Source organism: Chrysochloris asiatica, unplaced genomic scaffold (assembly GCF_000296735.1).
Source record: "Chrysochloris asiatica unplaced genomic scaffold, ChrAsi1.0 scaffold00364, whole genome shotgun sequence".
Taxonomy (NCBI): Eukaryota; Metazoa; Chordata; class Mammalia; order Afrosoricida; family Chrysochloridae; genus Chrysochloris; species Chrysochloris asiatica.
In genome coordinates this window covers 1,159,338-1,185,455 of record NW_006408882.1, presented here as the reverse complement: position 1 = coordinate 1,185,455, position 26,118 = coordinate 1,159,338, and the positions used below count along the sequence as shown (strand labels likewise).

The 26,118-nt window shown below is 37.9% G+C and overlaps 1 protein-coding gene across 1 annotated transcript in view; it reads right to left on the bottom strand.

Moving 5' to 3' along the window:
• KIAA1239 (KIAA1239 ortholog) overlaps window positions 1-26,118 on the bottom strand; it is a 320,404-nt gene that overhangs the window by 18,991 nt on the left and 275,295 nt on the right. Inside the window, exons 4-5 of the mRNA XM_006876214.1 lie at window positions 10,486-10,689; window positions 2,208-2,352 (exon numbers count right to left, since the gene is read on the bottom strand). Coding sequence (XP_006876276.1) covers window positions 2,208-2,352; window positions 10,486-10,689 — 349 coding nt within the window. The remainder of the gene's footprint in view (window positions 1-2,207; window positions 2,353-10,485; window positions 10,690-26,118) is intronic.

The window sequence follows — 26,118 nt, the reverse complement described above, 5'->3', positions numbered from 1 at the left end:
CAGATGTCATCTCTCATACTTCAGACATATTATCAGGAAAGATCAGTTTCTGGAGGACATCATGCTGTGTAAAGTGGAGAACCTCCAATGAGATGGACTGGCATCATGGTGGCAACAATGGGTTCAAGCTCACAATGATGGTGAGGCTGGTACAGGCCTGCACTGTGTTTCATTCTGTTGTGCCTATGGTCACTATGAGTTGGAACCAACTTTATGGCACCTAACAACAACAACAACAAGAGTTAAAATAGAAGAACATTGTTGTTGTTCAGTACCATTGAGTCAGTTCTGACCCATAGTGACCCCTCTACAGGGTTTCCAAGGAGTGGCTGGTGAGCTTGAACTGCCAACCTTGAGGCTCTATCTGACTTTGCAGTCCAGTGCATTAACGCACAGCACTGCACCAGAGAACATAGCAAAGTTAAAAAAAACAAAAAGTAACCAAAAAACACCAGATGCTGGTAAGGGTGTGGAGTGATTGGACCCCTCATACACTATTTGAACAAGGCTCTAGAAATTCATGGAACTATATAACCTCTGTGGAAAATGGTATGGTGTTTCTTTAAAGAATTGGAAATCAAAATATTATATGACTCAACAATCCTTCCACTTGGTATATATCTTAGAGCGATAAGAGCCATGACATGAATAGGTATGTACACATCCATGTTCGCTGCAACACTATTTACAATACCAGAAAGCTGGAAGCAACCTAAATGCCCACTGGAAAATAGAACAATGGATAAACAAACTATGCTCCATACACACAATGGACTATCACACCAACACCTCATAACATGATGAACCTAGAGGACGTTATGCTGAATAAAATAAGCCAATCACAAAGGGACACATATTGTATGAGACCACTATTATAAAAAGTCAAGTAAAGGTTTCCACACTAAAAGAGACATTCTTTGACAGTTATCATGGATAGGAGAGGAAGGAAGTTTCCATTACTGGCTAGAGGTAGACACTGGCTAACGTGGATGACAGGAAAGACAATATTCAGTAAGAAAAGGTCAGTAAAAAAAATGATGGCTGCAGGGGAAGACATAGGATGGAGTGTAAGAGTGAAAGGCAACAGAGGTAAACACTGTTACATCCACAGTCCTATAATAATGGTGATGTACAAGCAGATGCATGGATAGACACACAGGCTTAACAGATGTGGGACAGAGAATAAGAATTCTTCACCCATCAATATATATAAAGTCGGCAGAGGATATTTGTACAGGTGCATTTACTTTTGCTGCATATATATCCATGGATGTGGTAGAGTATACAGGGGGAAAGTTACCAGAATTTCTTAGATGTTACTAAAAACCTTGAGGGAATGAGTCATGGGGCTTGGCTCAGGACCATGGTCTGGGGGAACACCAAGATCAATTGGCGTAACATAATCAACAAAGACAAGGCTACTGTGGTGAGTAGCAACTGAGGTCTTGAGTTCATGAATGGCCACTGAAGGTGAAACTATTGGTCCCTTCCTGTCTGGAGGAAAGAAGAGTGAAGAAAATCAAAGATTCATAATAATCCAAAATCCATTGGATTAATAAACCATGTGAACATTGGTCTCTACGACCCTGAGACCAAAAGAACTAGATGGTGCCTGGCTACTATTACCAACTGGTCTGAAAGGCATCGCACTAGAAGGTCCTGGATAGAATAGGAGAAAAATGTGAAACAAAACTCAAAATTATATAAAAGACCAGGCTTACTGGTCAGAAAGAGATTGTGGAATCCCTTAGAGTATGGCCCTGAGTTACCCTTTAGGCCTGGGAATGAATTTTCAGCAAAACAATAGACAGGTCTATAAGGGCAACAATGCAGAACAATCAACCATTTGAGGTCAAAGGGCAGTATCTACCCAAGGTCAAGTTCAGAAGGGTGAGGAAAGGAGGGATGGAAACAGGAAACCCAGGGAAGAAATGGGATCAGTGATATTACATTTACATTGTGAGGATTGCAATTGAAGACATGAAACAAAATGTATATGAATTGTTCAACTGAAAACTGAGCGGCTCTGTAAACCTTCACCCAGTTCACAATAAAAAGTTAAAACAACAGCAAACTAAAACAGTACATCTCTAGAGCACTGAAATATTTCAAAAAATTAAACTTTGCCAGACAGTAAATAAGATTCAGTTTGCAACGACTACATTTACTGTTTATTCTTCAGTTTACTAAGGATGTGTGACAATTACCTGAGAACAGGTACCTCTTAGCTTGGCTGTGTTTCATTTTCCCCTTTTCATGTAACAGTTTTACAGCCGCCTTAAATATTGTCTTGATCTCATCTGATATCTCTTGCCATTTCTTCTCATTTTCAGTATTGGCAGAAGGCTGCATCTATGGAAATGTAAAAGTAAGATATTATTCTATTATTCTTTAAATCATCAATGATAAGAATATTTAAAAGCAAGAAAGCTATTATTTGAAGGGCTACTACTATGTAGTCTGGCTGGGGCAAACAGTTTGTACTCAACTACTAAGTTAAAAGTTATCAATTCAAATCTAACCAGTAGCCTCATGAAAGAAAGGCCTGGAAACCTGCCAAGGAAATCCTACGGAAAAGTTGTAAATCTGTAATACACAGAGTCCTCATCAGTTCAACAGTTAGGGGTTGTGTGCTTGCTTTTTTATTTGAACTATTTGCCAACATCATGGTAGGTACTTTATAAAGTATCTCATTCCATATTCCCAATAACTTTGAAAGAAAGAAATGATTATTTCCATGTTATAGGTGAAGAAACTGAAGGCCAGAGATGTTTAAACTCTTCCAAAGGATTTGCAAACAGGATTTATTTGGTTGTAAAATCTATTGTTGTTGTTACTGACCCTATCGCTATGAGTCGGAACCGACTCCATGGCACATAACAACAACAACAACAACATAGTAGCCGTAGTGTGGCGCTGAGGGATAAAGTACTGCACTGCAAGGTCAGTTTGAATAGAAAGGGTGCAGTTCAAATTCACCAGCCTCTCCTTGGAAACCCTATACAGAGTTGTTATGAATCGGAACTGACTCAAAGACACTTAACAACAAAAAGTGTTTCCCAGGAGTGGCTAGTGGGTTTGAACCTTGACCTTGCAGTTGTCCTACAGCACCACACCAGGATTCCTTAAAGTCGGTGGGATTTCAAATTCTATATTTTTCTCCTGAGTCATAATACAAATGTTGTTGTTGGGTGCCATCGAGTCGGTACTGACTCATAGCGACCTTATACACAACAGAACAAAACACTGTCTGGTCCTGGTCAAACCCACAAATGCTGTTCTGTTTTAGTCCAATGTTACGGTCATTGTGCCAATCCAACTCATTGGGGGTCTTCCTCTTTTTATTGACCCTCCACTCTTTCAAGCATGATGTTCTTCTTTAGGGATTGGTTCTTCCTGATAATGTTTCTGAAGTATGAGAGATGAATTCTTGCCATTCTTGCCTCCAAGGAACGTTCTAGCTGTTCTTTCACCAAAGACCTATTTGTTCTTCTGGCAGTTGATTGTGGATCCAAGCAAAATGAAGTCTTCTGCCACTTCCATCTTTTCTCCATTAATCATGATGTAATTTATTGGTCCAGCTGTGAGGATTTTGGTTTTCTTTACATTGAGGTGCAACACCCATACTGAAGGCTGTAGTCTTTGATTTTCATCAGTATCTCAACTTCTCTTCACTTGCAGCAAGCAAAGTTGTGTTATCTAACATGGCAGGTTGTTAAGAAGTCGTCTTCCAACCCTGATACCACATTCCTCTTCATATAATACCATTTCTTGGATTATGTGGTCAACATGTTGTTGTGTTATTGCTGTTAAATTCCAACTCATAGAGACCTTCTGCACAACAGAATGAAAATTTGCCCAGTCCTGTGCCATCCTCAAAGTCATTGCTAAACCAGAGCTCATTGCTGCTGCCACTGTGCCAATCCAGATTGTTGGAGCTCTTCCTCTTCTTTGCTGATGGTCCACTTTACTAACTAAGCATGATGTCCTTCTCCAGGGATGAGTCCCTTCTGATAATATGTCTGAAATATGAGACAAATTTTCACCAGTCTGGCTTCAAAGGCTGTACTTCTTCCAACATAGATTTGTTTGTTGTTTGGCAGTCCATGGTACTTTCAATATTCTCATTTAACACCATAACTCGAACGCACAATTCTTCTACAGTCTGCCTTATTCCCTGCCCAGCTTTCACATGCATATGTTGCTGGTGTTAGGTGCCATCAAGTCGGTACCGACTCATAGTGACCCTATGCATGACCGAATGAAACACTGCCCGGTCCTGAGCCAACCTCACAATTGTTGCCACGCTTGAGCCCATTTGCCAATCCATCTTGCTGGGTGTCTTCCTCTTTTTCTCTGACCCTCCACCTTACCAAACATGATATCCTTCTTCAGCGACTGGTCCCTCCTGACAATATGTCCCAAGTATGAAAGATGAAGTTTGGCCATCCTCGCCTCAAAGGAGCACTCTGGATGCACTTCTTCCAACACAGATCTGTTTGTTCTTTTGGCAGCCCATGGTACTTTCAAAAATTTCCTCCAACACCATAACTCAAATGCATCAATTCTTCTGTCTAACTTCCATATGCATATGAGGTTATTGAAAATAGAAAGGCTTGGGTCAGGAGCACCTTAGTCCTCATACTGACATTTTTGCCTAATGCAATATGTTATTTGGTATCTTGACTACTGCTTCCATGATGCTGTAGTGGATCCAAGCAAAATGAAGTCTTTGACAACATCAATCTTTTCTCCATACAGATTGAATAAGTATAGTGAAAGGAAATAATCCTTACATTACTTATTTTAAACCATTCTGTATCCCTTGTTCTGTTAGATTCCTCATGAGTACAATGAAGTGTTCTAGAATATCATTCTTTGCAATGCTATCCAAGTTTGGTATGATCCACACAGTTGAATACCTTTGCATAGTCAATAAATTACAAGGAAACTTTCTGAGATGCTCTGCTTTCAGCCAAGATTCATCTGATGGCAGTAATGATAGCCCTTGTTCTAGATCCTCTTCTGAATCCTGTTTGAATTTCTGGAAGCTCCTGGTTAATGTGTTTCTGTATTACTTTTTAAATGATCTTCAGCAATATTTTACTTACATGTGATATTAATGATATTATTAGATAATTTCTGAATTCCATTGGTCCAACCTTTCTTTGGATTAGCCACAAATGTGGATCTCTTCTAATTGGTTAGCCAGGTTGTTGCTGTTAGGTAGCATCAAGTCATTTCCAACTCATAGAAACTTTATGAACAACAGAAGGAAATGCTGATTGGTTTTGTGGCATCCTCACAATTGTTGTTACACTAGAGCCCATTGCTGCTGCCACTGTGTCAATGCATCACCTTGGAGGTCTTCTTTTTCAGTGATCCTTCAACTTACCAAACATGATGTTCTTCTCAAAGGACTCATCCCTCCTAATAACAAGTCCAAAATATGTGAGATGAAGTCTGGCCATCCTGCTTCTAAGGAGCACTCTGGCTGTATCTCTTCCAACCCAGACATGTTTGTTCTTCTGGCTGTCTAGGGTTACTTTTAATATTCTTCTACAACACCATAACTCAAATGTATCAACTCTTCTATGGTCTTGTTTATTCATTTTCCAACAATCACATGCATATGGACTTATGGTCAATACCATGGCTTGGGTTAGGCATACCTTAGTCCTCAAACTGACATTTTGCTCTTGAAGACATTAAAGAGGTTTTGTGCAGCATATTTCCTTAATGCAAAACAGTTTGGTTTCTTGACTGCTGCTTCTATGAGTGTTGATTAGGGATCCAAGAAAAATGAAATATTTTTTTCCATTTATCAGGACGCTATTTACTGATCCAATTGTGAGGATTTATGTTTTCTTTACACTGAAGTGCAACCTATACTGAAGGCTTTGGTCTTTGATCTTTATCTGTAAGCATTTTAAGTTCTCTTCACTTTCAGCAAACAAGGTTGTGCGATCTGTATATTGCAGATTGTTAGTGAGTCTTCTTCCAACCTTGACGTCATATTCTTCTGCATATAATTTAGTTTCTTGGATTATTTTCATACAGAAAATTTTAGCATACAGAATGTATAAACATGGTGAAAGAATACAACCCGGGTGCACACCTTTCCTGATTTTAAACCATTCAGTGTCCCCTTATTTTGTTCAAATGACTGCCTCTTGGTCTATGTACAGGCTCCTCATGAGCACAACGAAGTGTTCTGCATACCCGTTCTTAGCATTGCTATCCATAGTTTGTCATAATCCACATGGTTGAAAACCTTTGTAGAGTCAATCAAACACAGGAAAACATGCTTCTGGTTTTTTGTCTTTCAGTCAAGATTGATCTGCTATCAGTAATGTTATTCTTCATTCTATATCCTCTTCTGAATAGAGCTTGAGTTTCTGGCATTTCTCTGTCGATATACCATTGCAGTCAGTTTTTAATTATCTTCAGCAAAAATTTACTTGCATGTGATATTAATGATAGTATTCAATGACTTTTGCATTCTGTTGTATCACCTGTCTTTGGAATGGGAACAAATATGGAAATACGAATCTTTTTCTATCATGTGATCAGGTAGCTGTCTTCCAAATTTCTTGGCATAGATGAGTGAATGCCTCTAGTGCTGCATCAGTTTGTTGAAAGATTTCAATTTACATTCCATCACTTCCTGGAACCTTGTTTTTTGTCAATGCCTTCAATGCACTTTGGCCTTCTTTCTTCAGTACCGTTGGCTCTTTATCACATGCTATCTCTTGAAATTGCATAACATCCACCATTTCATTTTTGGTAGAGTGACTCTTTGTATTCCTTCCAAATTCTTTTGATGCTTTCTGCATCATTTCTTATTTTGTCCATTGTTGTTTTTAAGTGTAATATTGAAGATTGCAGGTTGAGGCTTGAATTTTTTTCTTCAGTTCTTACTGCTTGAGAAATGTTGAGCATGTTCTCTCCTTTTGGTTTTCTAACTATAGGTCTTTATAAAGCTTGACTTTCTCTTCTTGAGCAGCTCTTTGAAATTTTCTGTTCATTTCTTTTCTCTCCCTGATTTCTTCCATTCACTTTAGCATTTCTGTGCTGAAGAGTGAGTTTTTGAGTTTCATCTGATATCCACTTTGGTCTTCTCTTTCTTGTCTTCTTAATGACCTTTTGCTTTCTTCTTGTATGATGTTCTTTATGTCATTCTACAACTCTTCTATTCTTCACTTACTAGTTTCGAATGCATCAAATCTCTTCTTGAGATTGTCTCTAGAGTCAGGTGCGATATGCTCAAGATCATATTTCAGGTTAGCCAGGTACTTGTCGTCAAATTTTTTTGGTATAGATGAGTGAGTACCTCCAGTGCTGCATAACTTTGTGGAAACCTTTCAATTTGTATTCCATCCATTGTTGGAGGTTTTTTTTTTTTGCCAATGCTTCAGTTCACTTGGTTTTCGTTATTCAGTACCATTCGTTCTTCATCATATGGTACCCTTTTAAAATGGCTGAACATCAACCAATGCTTCTTGGTCCAGTGACAGTGTATTCCTTCCATCTTCTTTTGATGCTTCCTGCATCATTCACTATTTTCCCTTGGAATCTTTTAATATTGCTACCTAAGATGACTTTTTCTTTAGTTCTTTCAGCTTGAGAAATGCTGAGCATATTCCTCCCTTTTGACTTTCTAATTCTAGGTGTTTGCACATTTCATTGTAGTATTTTACTTTGTCTTCTTGAGCTGCTATTTGAAATTTTCTGTATAGCTTTTTTACTTCATAATTTCCTCTAGTCCCTTTTGCTTGTCTCTCTTAAAGATCAAGTTTCAGAGTCTCTTCACACACTCATTTTTGTCTCTTCTTTCTTTCCTGTCTTTTTAGTGATCTTTTGGTTTCTTCCTGTATGATGTTCTTATTATATGTATTAGTGTCTTAATTATGAATTAGTGTATTAATGTTCTTATTATATGTATTAGTGTCTAATGCATCAAATCTGATCTTAGGATGACCTCTAAATTCAGGTGGGATATATTCAAGGTCATATTTTGGCTTTATACAAATAGCATAAAAAATAATCTCCCATATCCTCACATAGAAGAGAGCTAAACAAGGAGATGGGAATTTTCACAGTATGTTAAAACTTTCAAAGAAAAAATGTCAAGATTTAATGATAAGGAAGACTTTTTTGTAAGCTAGTTATTGCTATCATTCTGGTGACATTTACTTAAGTTGTTATTGCTAAGTGCTACTCAGTTTTGATTGATAGCGAGCCCATGTAAAGCAGAATAAAACACTGCCTGGTTCTCCACCATCCTCAAACTCATTGGTTTATTTCTGACTTCCAGTTAAATTCTGCTCGAGCCTCATTTTAATGTTTTATGACTGAGGGAGCAAAAAAAAAACAAGGGAAAGTATTATGTTATTATAAAGGACATTATTATGATTTTCATAAAGGCTCTTTGGTACTATTATTAATGGGTCACATTTATTCATCTCTTCAACTACATTCATACACACATACACTGCAGACAGAGAAAATGCTATGTGTAGATGCCATGAGCCTCAAATATCAAATACAAGCAACTTTTCATTACCAAAGAATGGTTCTCCTCTAAAGGGACTGTTGTGGTGCTGTAGGATAAGCCCGAAGCTGCTAAATGCAAGGTCGGCAGTTCAAATCTACCAGCTGCTGCCTGGAAACCATATACAGAGTCTTTATATTGCAGAACCGGCTGGGCGGCACTCAATAACACCAAAAGGGACAGAGTGACTAGATTGATCAGTGATTAGGGAGATCCATGGTTCCAGGAAAGCAACTGAAAGAGGAATGTTTCCTTTCGGTTCCCCCAAGCCCCCAAGTGGGGCAAGGGAATGAAGGAGAAGAAAGTAGGTGATGCTTGTTCAAAACCTGTGGCTTACTGCCTCTGAAATAAAAATGGCAAGAAAGTAACATTTCTATAGTTTTGATGATCATCTTTCTTACAACATTGACTTGACAATAATTTATGCAGCATGTCATGTGGCGTTTTGAGAAGAATTTAAAATTTCCTAAAGGCTCATAGAAACAAATGGGGGATGGGCAATGGAAGACAATGAAAGGGTACCGTATGAACAAGTGCTCCCAATCCACTCTGTAAACGGGTTTCCTAAAGTCTCACCATCTTTGAGTCTATGTTTACCTGCTGCTACATCTACTCCTAGCATATTTAATGATTAGGATTTACCAAAATGTTCAGAATCAGAGAAGCAATATTCTTACAGATAATTAATCTGAATTATTTATGTGAAGGGGAAGAAGAAAGTTCAAGAATTCTGACATGACTTCATATGACCTGGAGAATATGCTTTATGGTGAATATCAGAATGGCAATTATACATGATCCTTAAATAAAGCACTATTTCTGACTTAGGGTTCTCCTCCTCTTGGAGCTACTGACTGTATTAAAGATGTTCTCTTCAGAAGAGGGATGGATAACTATGCCTTCTTTTTAATCTCTCTAGAAGGTCTATTCAATGACTAAGGCCAGCCCTTCTGCCTTCTACCCTTATTCGGTTTCATGTGACAGAAGAGGTAGGCTTGGGAACCATATTGGAGAGGAGACAATAATAATGTTTTCATCATACTCATGGGTAAAGTGACATCACCGCAAGATTCCACTAGGGGGCTTCAAAAAGTTCATGGAAAATTGCCATGATCTTTTCGTTCCATTTTTTTCATTAAATTTTTGAATATTCTTCATACACTAAACTATGAAAACATTAATTATTTCAAATTAATATGTATGAAATGCTTAAAGAAAAATACCAAATATAAGATAAATATACAATGAAAGACTATAAAAATAGCTAAGCAGACTTAAAAAGGGTCTCCCAACCTCCCCGCCCACCAAATATTACAGTTAACCTTGAAAACTCAAGGAATAGGCACAGTTGGAGGGCAAATCTTAAATTGGAAACTAAGGTCTAAAGCAATCTCCTTGAAGGAAGTACAGTCAGACAAGGGAACTGATAGCGTGAACTAGTTAGACGTAGAGAATAAACTGAGATGGTTTCATGTACAGCTAATTAAAGGCCAAAAGGGAAAGAACACAAAGAATAGAGAAGTAACACTGTTTGACAAGATAATGGCTGAGAATTTTTAAGATGTCATGCAGTATATGAATCTGCATATATAAGAACCATGACAGATACTGACGCAGGAAGATTGGAAAATAAGAATATTTTCAAATAATCAAACACTGAGCAAGTTTATCATTCCTTCATTAAAGGAATTTTCAAAAGATATTTAGGAAGAAAGAAAAGGACGATAGCAAGGAAGTCTTAGAGGCTAAAGGGAAAGATGAGTCAAACAGAAGGTTTCTTAGCTTTAGATTTAGTTATTAAAGAAAAGGGGGCTAAGAAAGAATGATGTTGCTGTGTACTGTGATTTTTCTGTGGAGACATAAATAGTTTAAAATAATGATCAGATAAATAAAAACTTTAGAGGGCAATATTCCTGAGAAATGCAACTTACTGCATTTTTATTGCTTTTCAGCATTTCTGATTTGGGTCTGAGGTAATAAGCAGCAGGCACGGAATTCTCATCTCGGCAGTACCACTCTTCCAGTAACTTCGTCTCCAGTTTTGCCTCTATGGCAGCATCCAAAATCATTTCAAATTCCGAAGCTTCAACTTCTCCAGGGATTCGGATGTTCCCATATTTTTCGCCTAGTAGTCCCTGTGTATCATCAAGAAAGTTCAGCTTAGTGTATCACCAAGAAAGTTCCTTTCAGTATACAGACTAGGAAGAAATTCCACAAATCTTAAGGCAAATAATAAGATACATTGTTCCATTAGTTTATTATTTTAATCACAGTGGGTACTTGTTTTTAATGGATTATTTCATGAGTAAGGTTATATTAATTATAGGGTAATTACAATAAATTGTTCACATACTGGAAGTGAGATTGCATATCATGTCAGACAAATTCAACATACAGAATTTTTGTAGCAAATGTACTTTCTCACGATGTTTAAATAACAAAAGTTGTTTTGCTTTACTTGTGGCAAAGAAAAATAACACATTGGGTTCTGTGGACATGTCAAACATGAATACTCTCAAATGAAAGAACTGCTTTATGTACTGATGGTCTGGCTCTGTTATTGTTAAGTGCCATCGAGTCAGTTCCAACTCATAGTGAACCTGTATATGGTTTCTGAGGAGAAGCTGGTGAGTTTGAACTGCCAACCTAGTGGTTAACAGTCCAGTGCTTATCTTTCAGGGCCAAACCAGTATGAATCTAAGTCCCAGACTTACATAGCCACACAAGAAGGAAGTATGCCTCCTTTAAAGTGATGCTATTTTCAACCTCACCAGATAAATTGTGGCACTGTGGGCTAATGCGTCAGACTGCAAAGTCGTTTGAACTGCAAGGTCGGTAGTTCAAGCTCACCAAGCTGCTCCTTGGAAACCCTATACAGGGTAGCTATGGGTCGGAACCGACTCATTGGCATTAAACAACAACAATAAGTAATTGAAAAAAATATATAAACAAGATATATTTTCCTATTAAATTGAAAAATAAAACACTATTGACTTTTATATGAAAGTATGAGAAAATAAACATAGAGTATTGATGGGTGTGCAAACTGACCCCAAATTTCCCTGAAATGTATCTGGAAATAAGTATTGAAAGCCTAAGAAAAATCTAGTACAACTTTTGATTTGGCAATTCTACTGTAAATTTATCCTTAGAAAAGAGTTAAGGAAACACATAAAGTCTTAAAAAAATATTGACAATGAACCAGTTTTAATAAGTTAGAATTTGTTACAGCAACCTCTGAACAAAGGGGGTCATTTAAATACATTATGGCACATCTATCCCTGGTGTGGCGCTGTAGGTCAATGCACTAGACTGCAAGATTGGTTTGAACTCCAAGGTAAGTGGTTCAAGCTCATCAGCCACTCCCAGGAAACCTTATACAGGGCTGTTATGAATTGGAACCAAGTCAACGATATTTAACGACAATAATTCAGAGAAATACTATTTAACCAGGGAAATTACATTGTAGAGCTATATTGACTTGGGAAGATATTTATAATACATTATAAAATTAGTAAATTACAAAACAGTATGTATGAATCCAATGTGTTAGATATAAAAACATATATATATAGTATATTTAACTCTGTCATATATATCTATACACATATATACATATTTATCAGAAATTTTATAAGAATATATTTTACTGTCTGATTGTCAATTTACTTAAGTGGTTTCACAGATTTACTTTTTCTTTATTAAAATAATTTTTGTAGTATACATCTCAAAAATATATTTAAAGAATCTATTGTAAAATTTATATAACACAAAATTTGCTATCTGAACCATTCTAAAGTACGCAATTAGGTGGCATTAATTCTATTTAAAATGTTGTGCATGACTATTTACTTTTTAAAATTTTATATCAGCCCAGACAAAAGTTCTGTATCCATGAATCAATATCTCCTCCCTTCCTCTAGTCTCTGGTAACCGCTAATCTACTTTCTAGCTGTAAGGATTTTCTTGTTTTTAGGTATTTCAGCTATCTGCCTTATTTCACTCAGCATACTGTTTTCAAGGCTCGTCTATGCTGTAACATGTATTAGGATTTCATTTCTGTGGCACCTTAGGATATGCCCTGAACCTCAAGTTCGGTTTGAGCCACAAGATCAGCGGCTCAAACTCACCAGCAGCTCCTCGGAAACCTTATACAAGGTACAGACTCGAAGACAGACTCGAAGGCACTTAACAACAATGACAACAATATTCCATATTAACATAACCTCATTCTCTCTACCCATTTGTCTTTGAAGATCACTTGAGTTGTTTCTCATATATATTGTTTTGTAGTGAGAAAGACAGTTACTTAAAAATGTAAGACCTCTAACGCTGTCTACATGTGCCTTCGTGGAGTAACACTCTGGAGATTGCTCTCAATGTTTGCTTAGCGAGTGATTCTCCAAGTGTGCTCCACAGACCAGCAGCCTCAGCAACACAAGGCAACCCACTCCAAACCTGCTAAAATAAGTTACTTGGGATGAGGCTGGCCAACCTGTGCTTTAATAAGACTTCCAGGTGACTGCGCTACTGGTTTAAGGTAATAAAACGATTAGCTTATATAGCACCTGGTATTGGTAATCATCAATGTCTTATCTAGAAGATACCAGGAGAGAAAATGAAGAAGCTGACAAAACCTATAATATGGATGTCTTACTTATCTAGTGCTGCTAGAACAGAATTACTACAAATTGGTGGTTTTAACTAACAGTTTGTTGTTGTTGTTGTTACGTGCCATTGAGTTATTGTTAAATGCCATTGAGTTGGCTACAACTCATAGGGACCCTTTATAGGGTTTCCAATGAGTGAGTGGTGGATTTGAACCATCAACCTTGTGGTTAGCAGTCCAGTGCTTATCCTACAATGCCACAGCAGGAGTCCAAATTCAGGTCACTGGCTTCATTAGATGAAGGCTTTCTCTCTCTGTTAGCACTGGAGGAAGGTCCTTAAGGGAAGGTTACAACACATAATTTTGGGAACATAATTCAATCAAAAACATTCCATACTCTCCCCACCAAATTCATGTCCTTGTCACATGGGAAACACATTCACCCAGTAACATCATTGCTAAAGTATTAAATCAATTACAAGTCCAAAATCTTATTTTATGAAGCATTCAAATACAGGTGATAATTTTGGTGTATTCCATCCTGGGACAAAACTCCTCTTCATTTGTAAACCTCTGAGATCTAAAATGCAAGGTATTTTCTTCCAAAGTACAATGGTCGAATAGACACCAGGTAGACATTTCCATTACAAATAGGAGAAATTGGAGAGAAAACAGGAATAACAGATACCCAGCATGTCCCAAACCCAATAAAACAAACATATTAACTATGTTGTCTTTAAGTGCCATCAAGTCTGTTACGACTCAGTAGTCAGCAAAGTGTTTCTGAGATAGAGATTGCCAGAGAATAAACAGACATTCCCATTTAATTCAAATAACAAATACATACCGAGTACCTACTATATATAAAGTGGTAACACAAAACTTCAGGAAAGGAGTAATGTACCACATGCATAAAGTTACATATTGGATTATTAAATCTGATCTTTTCCTTCTCTCAAATCGTTTTTTCTTTAGGCAGAATGCCCACAAATCATGAAACAGTTATTTTTTTGAAATTCAAGACAGTGCTATTTGTGTAACAGGGGAAAATGAACAAATGAACAAACAAACAAACAAACAAACAAAAACTAACAGCAAAAGCGAAATTAGCTACCAAATAATAGGAAGGTATTCCACGCACAGTGGCTTTATTTCCCAGGGTCAGAGAAAGTCAATTTAGAGAAAGAGTCCATCGAACTTGGTTGCAGAATCCAACTCATATGGCCAATGTATGAAAGCAGGGGTGGGGATGTAGAAACAAGTTCAAGCGGCTGGTAGTCAAAGTCTATGTCGCATGATGGGGACCGCTGTCTTGGCTTTCTAATCAGAGTACTTTTGTAGCACTGTAGCTGCCTGAGCTCCCCATGAAGAATTGTGGGCAGTTTCAGAAAGTACGGGTTAGAAGGTATCCTCCTCCTGTTCACTGGCCATGACTATTCACTTCCACCACCAAGGGAGAAACAGACTTCATGCATATTCTGAGCTCAATGCTCAGCAAGCTAATTTTTGCTTAAACCAACACTGTCTGTTCGTAGGAAAAAATGATGATGAGTTGGAGAGGCACATTTGATTTTGCTTAGAGGACTGCTTTCATTTCCTCATCAAACGGCCTGTGATACTATATGGAAGATGTACATAGGACTGAAAGAATGTCCAACTTTCTACTGAATTGTTTCCAAACACTCATTCAATACATTTATCAAAATAAACATATAGGATTTAGCCTGCTATAGAAATACATATTCACCTCTCCCACTCACTACTAATTAACTTTAAAAGCATCTTTAAATACACTTGTTCTTAAAACTGATAGTATGTCTGAAGTATGAGAGATGAAGTCTGGTCATCTTGGCTTCTAAGGAGCATTTTGGCTTGTATTTCTTCCAACACAGATTTGTTTGTTCTTCTGGCAGTCGGTGGTACTTCTAATATTCTTCTCTGTTACCGTAACTCAAATGCATCCATTTGTTGAAAGATTTCAGTTTGTATTCCATCAATTCCCAGATCTGTTCTTTGCTAATGCCTTCATCGGACTTTTTCCTTCAGTATCGTTGGCTCTTGATCATATGCTACCTCTTGAAATTGTTGAATATTGACCATTTCTTTTTGATTCCCATCATCTTCTTTTGATGCTTTCTACATATTCATTATTTTGCCCATTTGAAACCTTCAAGATTTCAAGTTGAGGCTTATATTTTTTCTTTAGTTCCCTCAGCTTAAGAAAGGCTGAGCGAGTTTTTCCCTTTTGGTTTTCTAACTCCAAGTCTTTGCATGTTTCATTACAATACTTAACTTTGTCTTCACGAGCTGCCATTTGAAATTTTCTATTCAGTTCTTCTAATTCCTCACTTCTTCCATTTATTTTAGCATCTCTGTGATGGAGAGCAAGTTTAAGAGTCCCTTTGGACATCTATTTTGGTCTTTTCCTTCTTTCATGTCTTCTTACTAACCTTTTGCTTTCTTCATGTATGATAATCCCAATTTCATCCCACAAGTCTTCTGGTCTTCAGTGTTTAGTGTCTAATGTATCAGATCTTTTCTTCAGATGATCTCTAAATTCAGTGGGATATGTTGAAGGTCATATTTTGGCTCTCATGGACTTGTTTTCATTTTCTTCCGCTTTAGCCTGAACTTGCATATGAGCAATTGATGGTCTGTTCCACAGTCTGCCCTGGCCTTGTTTTGACTGATGATTTGGAGCTTTTTCACTGTCTCTTTCCACAGATATAGTCAATTTGATTTCTGTGTATTTCATCTGGTGAGGTCCACATGTAGAGTTGTCTGTTATGTTGTTTAAAAAACATATTTGCAATAAAGACGTCATTGGTCTTACAAAATTCTTTTATGTGATCTCCAGCATTGTTTCTATCAACATGGTCATATTTTTCAATTACTGATCTTTTTGTTTCCAATTACTGATCTCTTTGCTTCCAACCTTTGCATTTCAATTGCCAGTAATTAGCAATACATCTTTGTTGAATGTTGGATCAATTTTAGGCTGAAGAAATTGGTAGAATTCAATTTCATCATCACTGGCTTTAGTTGTTGGTGCATAAATTTGAATAATACTGCTTTTGAATATTCTTCCTTGTAGATATATGGGTGTTATCCTATCACAGACAGCATTGTATTTCAAGACAGATCTTGATATGTTCTTTTTGATGATGAATGCCATGCCATTCCTCTTTAATTTGTCATTCCCGGCATAGTCAACCATGTGATTGTCAGATTCAAAATGGCCAGTACTGGTTCATTTTAGCTCACTAATGCTTAAGATGTTGATGTTTATGCGTTCCATTTCATTTCGACAATTTCTAATTTTCCTAGATTCATACTTTGTACATCCTATGTTGATTATTTGTGGATGTTTACAGCTGTTTCTCTTCATTTTGAGTTGTGCTCCATCAGCAAATGAAGGTCCTGAAGGCTTTACTCAATTTGCATCATCACGGTGCTGATAGTGTTCCACTGTAATTCATAAGGTTTTCAGTGACTTAATATTTGGAATGAAAAGAAAACAAAAATCCTCACCACTGGACCAATAAGTAACATGAAGATAAATGGAAAAAAGATTGAAGTTATCAAAAACTTCATTTTGCTTGGATTAACCTTCAACACTCATGGAAGTAGGAGTTAAGAAATCAAATGACGTATTGCATCAGGCAAATCTGCTGAACAAGACCTCTTTAGTGTTCAAAAGCAAAGATGTTAGTTTGAGGACTAAGGTGCACCTGTCCCAAACCATGGTGTTTTCGATAACCTCATATGCATGTGAAAGTTGGACAGTGAATAGGGAAGACCATAGAAGACTTGATGCATTTGAGTTATGGTGCTGGAGGAGAATATGGAAAGTACCATGGACTGCCAAAGGAGCAAACAAATCTGTGTAGGAAAAAGCACAGCCGGCGTGCTCCTTGGAAATAAGGATGGCCAGATTTTATCTTTCATACTTCGGACATAGTGTCAGGAGGGACCAGTCCCCAGAGAAGGATATCATATTTGGTAACGTGGAATGTCAGAGAGATAGAGGAAGACCTCCAATGAGATGGATTGGCATAGTGGCAGCAGCAATGGGCTCAAGCATAGTTAATGATTGTGTAGTTGGTGCAGGATTGGGCAGTGTTTTGCTCTGTTGTGCAAAGGGTAACTATGAGTTGGTACTGACTTGATGGCACCTAACAGCAATGACAACAATATTAGGAAGTAGTCTGTCTCTCCTCCCTAGTCTTAGTATGGAAACTCATCTGAAATCTGTTCATTGTGGATGACCCTGCTGCTATTTAAAATATTGGTGGCATAGCTTCCAGAATCACAGCAACATGTAAGCCACCATAGTATGACACACTGACAGATGAGTGGTAGTTTATAAACAATACTGTGTAAATATTCTATCATTAAGCCAGCAGATAGAGTGTAGTATGTATATGAAAACAATACCAATTTGTATTTAACATACAAAAAAAAAATTTGTATTTGTATTTAACATATAAAAAAAAAAGACCTGACTTCTTGATACATGAAGATCTGTTCATATTTTGGTTCCTTATGGAACTTAGTGCTTCTGCAGTTATTTAACTGGTCTGCTCCTTATCCCAGCTTGGATGTATCTCACAATGCTTGATCCAGAGCAAGCTCTCATTTCCCATACTGATACCTCACAGACCCACCCCTGATCAAGCTGAATTAGAATTCTTTCAAAACTGCCTGCCTGTGCACATCCTGCTGAGATCTTTCTGCTGCTTGAAAGCCTTACTAAAAAGCTGAATTGCTTATGCATTCTACAGACCCACAGTTCCAAGAAAAGTCTTTTCTTTTCATCTGGGGAGGATACCTGGGGCAAGCATGCCATGAAGTGTTCACTGTATAAACGAGGAACCTGTTGTTAAGTGCATTGAGTTGATTCTGCCTCATGGTATACTCTGCATAGGGTTTCTGAGGAGTGGCAGGTGCTAACCTTTTGGTTAGCAGTCCAGTGCTTATCCTACAGTGCTACCCAAGGACTCACAGTGTTATTAATATGAGCCCTGGTGTGGCTCTGTAAGATAAGCACTAGACTACTAACAACAAGGTTGGCAGTTCAAACCTGTATAGGGTGGCTATGAGTTGAAACCAATTCAACAGCACACAATAACAAAGTGTTTCTGATGGATATTCATTAATAAAGCCTGAATTCATGAAGGTCTACTTTAATTCACTTCTGTATATACGTACCCTTTAATTGGCATTTCACACTTACAAGTCCCTCTAACACCTTGCATAATATTCTTTCTCCTTGTTGTTAAGTGCCATCAAGCCACTCCCTACAGATGGTATTAATTGGTTCAGGATTTTAAAATGCACTTAAATGGTAATCATTAAAAGGGATGGTGGTGGTTATGTGCTGTGGAGTCGGTTCCAACTCACAGCGACCCTGTACAGGGTTTCCAAGGCTGTAAATCGTTATGGGAGCAGAAAGCCTCATCTTTCTCTAGTGGAACAGCTTGTCGTTTTGAACTGATGACCTTGTTGTTAGCAGCCTGACTCGTAATCACTACGCTACCAGAGCATTTGAGTTTTCATTATATCTTTCTTTCTCGCTGGATTAAAACATTGGATTATATGTTAGAAACTCTTTACAACAAGTAGAAATGCTTATCTATGTCATCCATACTTCACAGGTTCTAGAAGCTTGAGATAAACCAAGGCTAAAATCATTGCCACAAAATAAAATGTATCTAATTTTACTTCTACTCTTTCTTTGGAACTCAGATTCCCTCAAATCCCACCCCCACTCCCCCTGAAGAACTCTGGGAAGTTTTAGGGAGGATTTCAAGTATGCAGTGGTCTTGGTATCGCTGCTTCACAATTTCACTTTTTAATGCTTTACTTGGTTAAGCAATTTGTCTGGAACACTGCCAAAAGCAGTAGCTGGTTGTTGAGAACTAGAAGGTGAGGTTGTGTTGGTATCCACCATAGTACACCATGCTAGTGAGGCTTGAAGTCTTTTGTGTCAAGAGTTCAGACATATAAGCATAGGTAGAAAAAGGATGCTGGTGACGGATGTCAATTCAGCAGGTTGTCTTCATCTCCCACCATCTCCTATGGCTGTCCAGTTGGCAGTTGTGCTTCTCTGGTTATTGTAGACACACTCATTCCAGGACTTCTGAGGTCTTAGGGTCACAATGTTTTCTTTCCTTCTGTGCGATGACCTCTTCCCCTCCCACTTCACAGTCTTAGGTCTCAAGCTGGGTAGATATTCTGTACTCAGAAACAACTCTCTCTTCAGTCCTCACTCATTTTCTTAGGACCACACTATATGCCTTGATTTATCTTTTCTCAAGGTAAGAAATTCCTGTAGGCTTTTATGTATCATCTGTAGAAAAGGTCAGCCTTACCTATGCTAACATCTGAATTCTAGGGTAAGGATAATTTATTTAGGGTTGGATTGGATCTCTCAAAAAGATTTGTTGCAAGCCTTAACTCAGTGAATGCAAACCTTATTTAGAAATAGGGTAATTGAAAATATAATTAGCTAAGATGAGGTCATTAAGGTAGACCTTGATTTCTTTATGACTGGTGTCTTTATAAAAAGAGGAGAAGAAATTTGGAAGCATACAGGAAAATGGTCATATGAAGATAGAAACAGAATGGGGTTATCTTATTAAGGACATGCCTGGAACTATCAGACATAGGAGTCCTGGTACACATTTATTTTGTCTGTCCTTGCAGTGTTTTCCTGAATTCTTCTAAAGTTTTTTTTCTGTGTTCTGCTTGCTTTCCTAGATCTTTCAGTCATTATTTTGAAGTCACCTAAATATCATTCTTCTGAATTCTTTTTCAGTTAGTTTCATTAACTTCTCTTCCTCAAGTGTTTCCTGCCTCTTGCATCTTGGTCATTTAAGTCACTCTCTCATTTTTTTGTGTAAGGTGTAATTGTCTGTTGTCTCTGAGATATTGTGGCATTGTATTTGTATTTGATGATTGTATGTTGATGTGTTCTTAGGGTCTCACCAACTATCTCCTGTGGGTGTAGTTAAAGAATGGAAGCAGGTGTACTGTTCTCCTTCATGCACCTTAGTTTAGGTTGGGTGTGGCTGATGTCTATCAGTGATCAGGTGGTATAGGAGCTGGCACTAGTTCCTGTCCAGTGCGTGGAGCTGCAGTTGTGGCGGGACTATATGGGCACAATTTCTGTCTCCTTTCTGTGTAAATCTGTTCTGTCAGGCCACCCTTTGTCACCAAAGCTGCTCACAAAAGCTCAAGATGGTTGCATCATGTTTGACTGACCACTCACCAGTTTCTCTCTCTTGCCATCTCTGCTCAGCTTCTCCTTCTAGCAAGCACTCAATCCACTTCTTTAATCTTTCTTCTGAAGTTCATAGCTGCAGGATTTTTATCTGTTTCATTTGGTTTCTTATATCCTGGTTATAAAGGGTCCATATAATGCATCTGCCTAGCCCACCATCTTTCCGGAAGTCATCATATCCACCCACCCCTTACTCTATCATAAGATGAAGATATTGTATGCATTTAACTTTTACTGGCAGGAAGAACACTAAGGATGATTAAGACCACATATTCCTGGCTGTGAGCTGCAGGCAAATTACTTACCCTTTTCTTGGCCCAGTTTTCTCATCTGTAAAATGTAGTTTACCATAGTGCCAATCACAGTGACTGCCATGTGAATTAATAAACTATAAGTAAAACAAGCAGAATGGCACCTGACATATGTGATTTGTTAGGTGCTGTCGAGTTGTGACTCTATGTATATGTACAACAGAATAAAACAATGCCTGGTCCTCACAATTATTGTTACACTTGCGCCCAGTGCTGCAAATCCATCTCATTTTTTTTGGTCCCTATGATAACATGTCTGATGCATGAAAGTCTCTCCATTCTGGCTTCTAATGAGCATTCTGGTTGCCCATTTTCCAACACAGATTTGTTTGTTCTTCTGGAAGTCTATCATACTTTTAATATTCTTCTCCAAAACCATAACTCCAATGCATTAATTCTTTAAAAGTCTTTATTCATTGTCCAACTTTCACATGTACACGAGACTATTGGAAGTATCATGACTTGGGTCAGGTGCACCTTAGTCCTCATACTGACATCTTTGTTATTGCACACATTACAGAAGTTTTGTGCAGCAGATTTGCCTACTACTACAATAGATTGCTTAATTTACACTCCCATGGATGTTGATTTTGGGTCCAAGCAAAATGAAGTCTTTGACAACTTCAGACTTTTCTCCATTTATCATGATGTTATTTATTGGTCCAGTTGTGAGAATTTTTGTTTTCTTTACATTGAAGCACAATCCATACTGAAGGCTCTGGTCTGTGATCTTCATCAGTAAGTATTTTAAGTCCTTTTCATGTCCAGCAAGCAAGGTTGTATCATCTGTATGTCACAGTTTGTTAATGAGTCTTCCTCCAATCTTGATCCAATGTTCTTCTTCATATAATTCATCTTCTCAGATTATTTGTTCACCATGTCAATTGAACAAGTATGGTGAAAGAATATAATCCTGGCACACATCTTTTCTGATTTTAAATCATTAAGTATCCACTTGGTGTGTTTGAACAAATGCCTCTTGGTCTATTTAGAGATTCCTCATAAGAACAATTAAGTGTTCTGGAATACCCATTCTTTGTTATGTTATCCACAGCTTGTCATAATCCACATAGTCAAAAGCCTTTACATAGCCAATAAAACACAAATAAACATCTTTCTGGTATTCTCTGTTTTCAGCCATGATCCATCTGATGTTAGCAATGATTTCCCTCATTTCACATTCTCTTCTGAATCCAGCTTGGATTTTTGGAAGTTCCTTGTTGATTTACCATTGCAAGCATTTAAAAATTATCTTCATCAAAATGTTACCTGCATGTGATATTAATGATATTGTTCAATGATTTCTGCATTCCATTGGGTTGCCTTTCTTTGGAATGGGCACAGATGTGTATCTCTTTCAATCAGTTGGTCAGGTAGCTGTCTTCCAAATATCTTGGCATAGATGAGTGAGCACCTCCAGTGTTGCATCATTTGTTGAAATATTTCACGTTGTATTTTTCCAATTGCTGGAACCTTTTTTTTTTGCCAATGCTTTCAGTGCAGCTTGGACTTCTTTCTTCTCTTTTTTTCTTAACTGTTTTATTGTGAATTATGTGATAGTTTACATGGGAGAACATTAATTTTACATTCATTCTATCGTATATCATCTCATTGCCATGGTTACAATCCCCTCCATGCATCATCCACCAACCAAAGGGTATAACCTGAAATCCTACCCCCCATACCTCCCAGGTCTTCAGCACACAGTCGCTCTCCCTCTCTGGATCTAAAGTCTCCAGCTGCTCCATCACGCCACGTCATCATCTGTCTCCATTTCAGGCATCACTGCTTCTCAGGGTAGGCTCCCGCTCTCCGCTCTTCTCCCTTGATGGTACTAGGGACCTCTGGACTTCTTTCTTAAGTACCAACAGCTCTTCATCATACACAACCTCTTGAAATGGTTGAACACTGACCATTTCTTTTTGGTACAGTGACTGTGTATTCCTTCTCTCTTCTTTAATGCTTTCTCTATCATTCAATAAGGTGCTCATAGAATCCTTCAGTATTGAAAGTCAAGGCTTTATTTTCCTTTTTTTTTCAGCTTGAGAAATGTTGAGCATGTTCTTTTATTTTAGTTTTCTAACTCCAGGTCCTTGCACATTTCATTAAAATACTTGACTTTTATTTCTTGAGCTGCCCTTTCAAATTTTCTGATCAGCTTTAACTTTCTGAATTCTTCCATTCTTTTTAGAAACTCTATGCTGGAGAACAAGTGTCAGAGTCTCTTCCTACATCATTCTTTCCTGTCTTTTTAATGATCTTTTGCTTCCTTGCTGTATGATGTTCTTGATGTCATCCCACAACTTTCACATTTTTGATCATTAGTGTCTACTGCATCACATCTGTAAATTTAGGTGGGATCTGTTTAAGACAATATTTTGGCTCTCCTGGACTTGTTTTAATTTTCTTCAGCTTCAGCCTTAACTTGTATATGAGCAATTGATGGTTTGTTCCACAGTCAGTCCTGGCCTTGTTTTGGCTGATGATATAGAGTTTTCCAACCTTCTCTTCCCACAGATGTAGTCAATTTGATTCTTGTGTATTCCATCTCATGAGGTCGAGGTGTATAATCATCTTTCATGTTATTTAAAAAAGATATTTCCAATGAATAAGTCATTGCTTTTGAAAAACTCTATCACGCGATCTCTAGCATCATTTCTATTACCGAGGCCATAGTTTCCAACTACTGATCCTTCCTCTTTGTTTCCAACCTTCGTATTTCAATCACCAGTAATTATCAATACATCTTGATCTCATGTTTGATCAACTTCAGACTGAAGAAGTTGGTAGAATTCTTCAATTTCATCATCACCTGTTTTGATAGTTTGTATGTAAATTTGAATAATAGTGGTATTCACTGGTCTTTCTAGTTGTTGTTGTTGTTGTTGTTAAGTGCCGTCGAGTCGGTTCCGACCCATAGCGACCCTGTACACGGTTTCCGAGGGTGTAAATCCTTACGGGAGTAGAAAGCCTCATCTTTCTCCCGCAGAGCAGCTGGTAGTTTCGAACCGCTGACCTTAAGGTTCGCAGCCCGATTCGTAACCACTACGCTACCAGAGCTCCTTAAGGTCTTTCTAGTAGGCACATGATATTATCCTATCATAGACAGCATTGTACTTCAAAATCTTGAAATGTTCTTTTTGTTGATGAATGTGGCACCCTGCCTCTTGTATTTGACATTCCCGGTATAGTAAAACATAAGATTGTCTGATTTAAAATGATTAATACCTGTCCATTTCAGCTCACTAATGCCTAGGATAGCTATCTTTATGCATTCCACTTAATTTTTGACAACTTCAAGTTTTCCTATGTTCAAACTTCATACATTCCATGTTCTCATTATTTATTTTTTTTCACCCTTATGGAGTTTATTAAGGAAGTTATAGTTTCAATGTAGGATCAGAAATGCTCAGGATACAGTTCTTTGGTCAGGGCAGCCTCATCTCTGGCAATCCCGCAGACAGGTCTTTCTCAACCACATGACTCCTTGGCCTCTGCCCGGCTCTGCCAATGTTACAAAGCCTTTTAGGGCTGCTGAGAAATAAGAAAGACAAGGTTTAGGGCACTAAGATTTAACAGCAGGAAGGTGGTTGAGCCAGAATTTGAAACCAGGCACTTGGGGTGAGTCAGTTTGTAGTCTCCACATTCCACTATGAAATATAGAGAAAGCGTTTTATTCTAAAAATGACTTAAGAGTTGACGCTGATGGTCACTTTTAGTATATACATATAAGCATCATCTAGTATTCATTGTAACCCTGTAGAGCTTTTCTGAGGAGTGGCTGGTGTGTTTGAACCTCTGTAGCTAGCAGTGCACAAGGTCTTTCTCTGTAGGATCAGCACTGGACTGTGAATCACAAGGTCAGCAGTTCAAACCCTATACAGCGTCACTATGAGGTGGAACCAACTTGATGGCACTTAACAACACAAATACATACGTGTGCTTATATATCACCACTTACCTGTCAATCTATCGTACTATGAAAGCTTGTGATGACACCAGTGTTTCAGCAGCATCACCCTCCATGTGCTAGTTATTGATGGATGTTTGCACTTGCTCCTCCTCATTTTAGGTTGTGTCTCATCAGAAAACGAAGGCCTCAAAAGTTTTCCTTCATTTGTATCATCAAAGTCAACTTTAATTTGAGGAAACAAGCAGCTGTTCCTCAGTTTCATTTTGAGTGCCTTCTGACTTAAGGGACTCATCCTCTGGCACTATATGTGATTGAATAGTCTGCTCTTATTCATAATGCTTTCATCTGCTGGTACTATATATGACGATGTTCCTCTGCTATTCATAAACTGTTCAGTGGCTAAATATTCAGAAGTAGGTTGCCTCTTCTTCTTCCTAGTCTGTCTTAGTCTGGAAGGTCCACTGAAGCCTGTCCACCATGGGTGACCGTGCTGGTCTTTAAAATCTTGTTATGATAGCTTCCCTCATCACAACAACCTGGAAGCCACCACAGTACTACAAACAGACAGATTTATGATTTGGACTATTAGAATCTATCACTCTATAGAAGAAGCCCTGATTGCACATTGGATAGTATTAGGCTACTAAATGAAAAGTAGGTAGTTCAAAACTACTCTAATTTTCTGCATGGAAAAGATTGGCAGTTTACTACTAAAAAGATTTACTGTCTTGCAAACCTTATGGATCAATTCTACTCATCCTGTGGTGGTTATGGCTCTGACTCATAGTGACCCTGTATAGGGGTTCGGAGGCTATAAATCTTTATGGGAGTAGAAATCCTCATCTTTCTCTCACGGAACTGCTGGTAGTTTTGAACTGCTGACCTTGAGGTTAGCATAACTCATAACCACTACACTACCAGAGCTCCTTTGCTCAACCTATAGGGTAGCTATAAGTTGGAATTGAGTTCACGTTAGTGGGTTTGGTTTTTGGTTTAAGTTTCATTATATAATGTGTTGATGCAATTCTTTTATATTCACACTTTATTTATACTCTAAAGGTCAGGCAAGAGTCCTGGTGTGGTACTGTAGGGTAAGAAGTGGACTGCCATTCTCAAAGTCAGCAATTCAAACTCATTATCCACTCTTTGGAAAGCCTATATGGAGTCACTACAAGTGGAAACCAACTCGACAGCACTTAACCACTACAACAAAGGTCAGGCTGTGAGCTATCATGTTTTCTGCTGTCACTGTGCATGTTTCTAACAGTCTTTCTTTTCTAAATCTTATGTGCACTAAGAGACTAGACAATCCATCTTTTATAGAACTGTTTGTTGAGTAAATCTGAATGACAGCTGAGAAGGTAAGGTTCGTGACTTGAGTATAGTTTGTTATAGCTATTTCTGAAACAAAGGGGTAATTAACCTTGGTTGGTTTCTGAGTTTGGC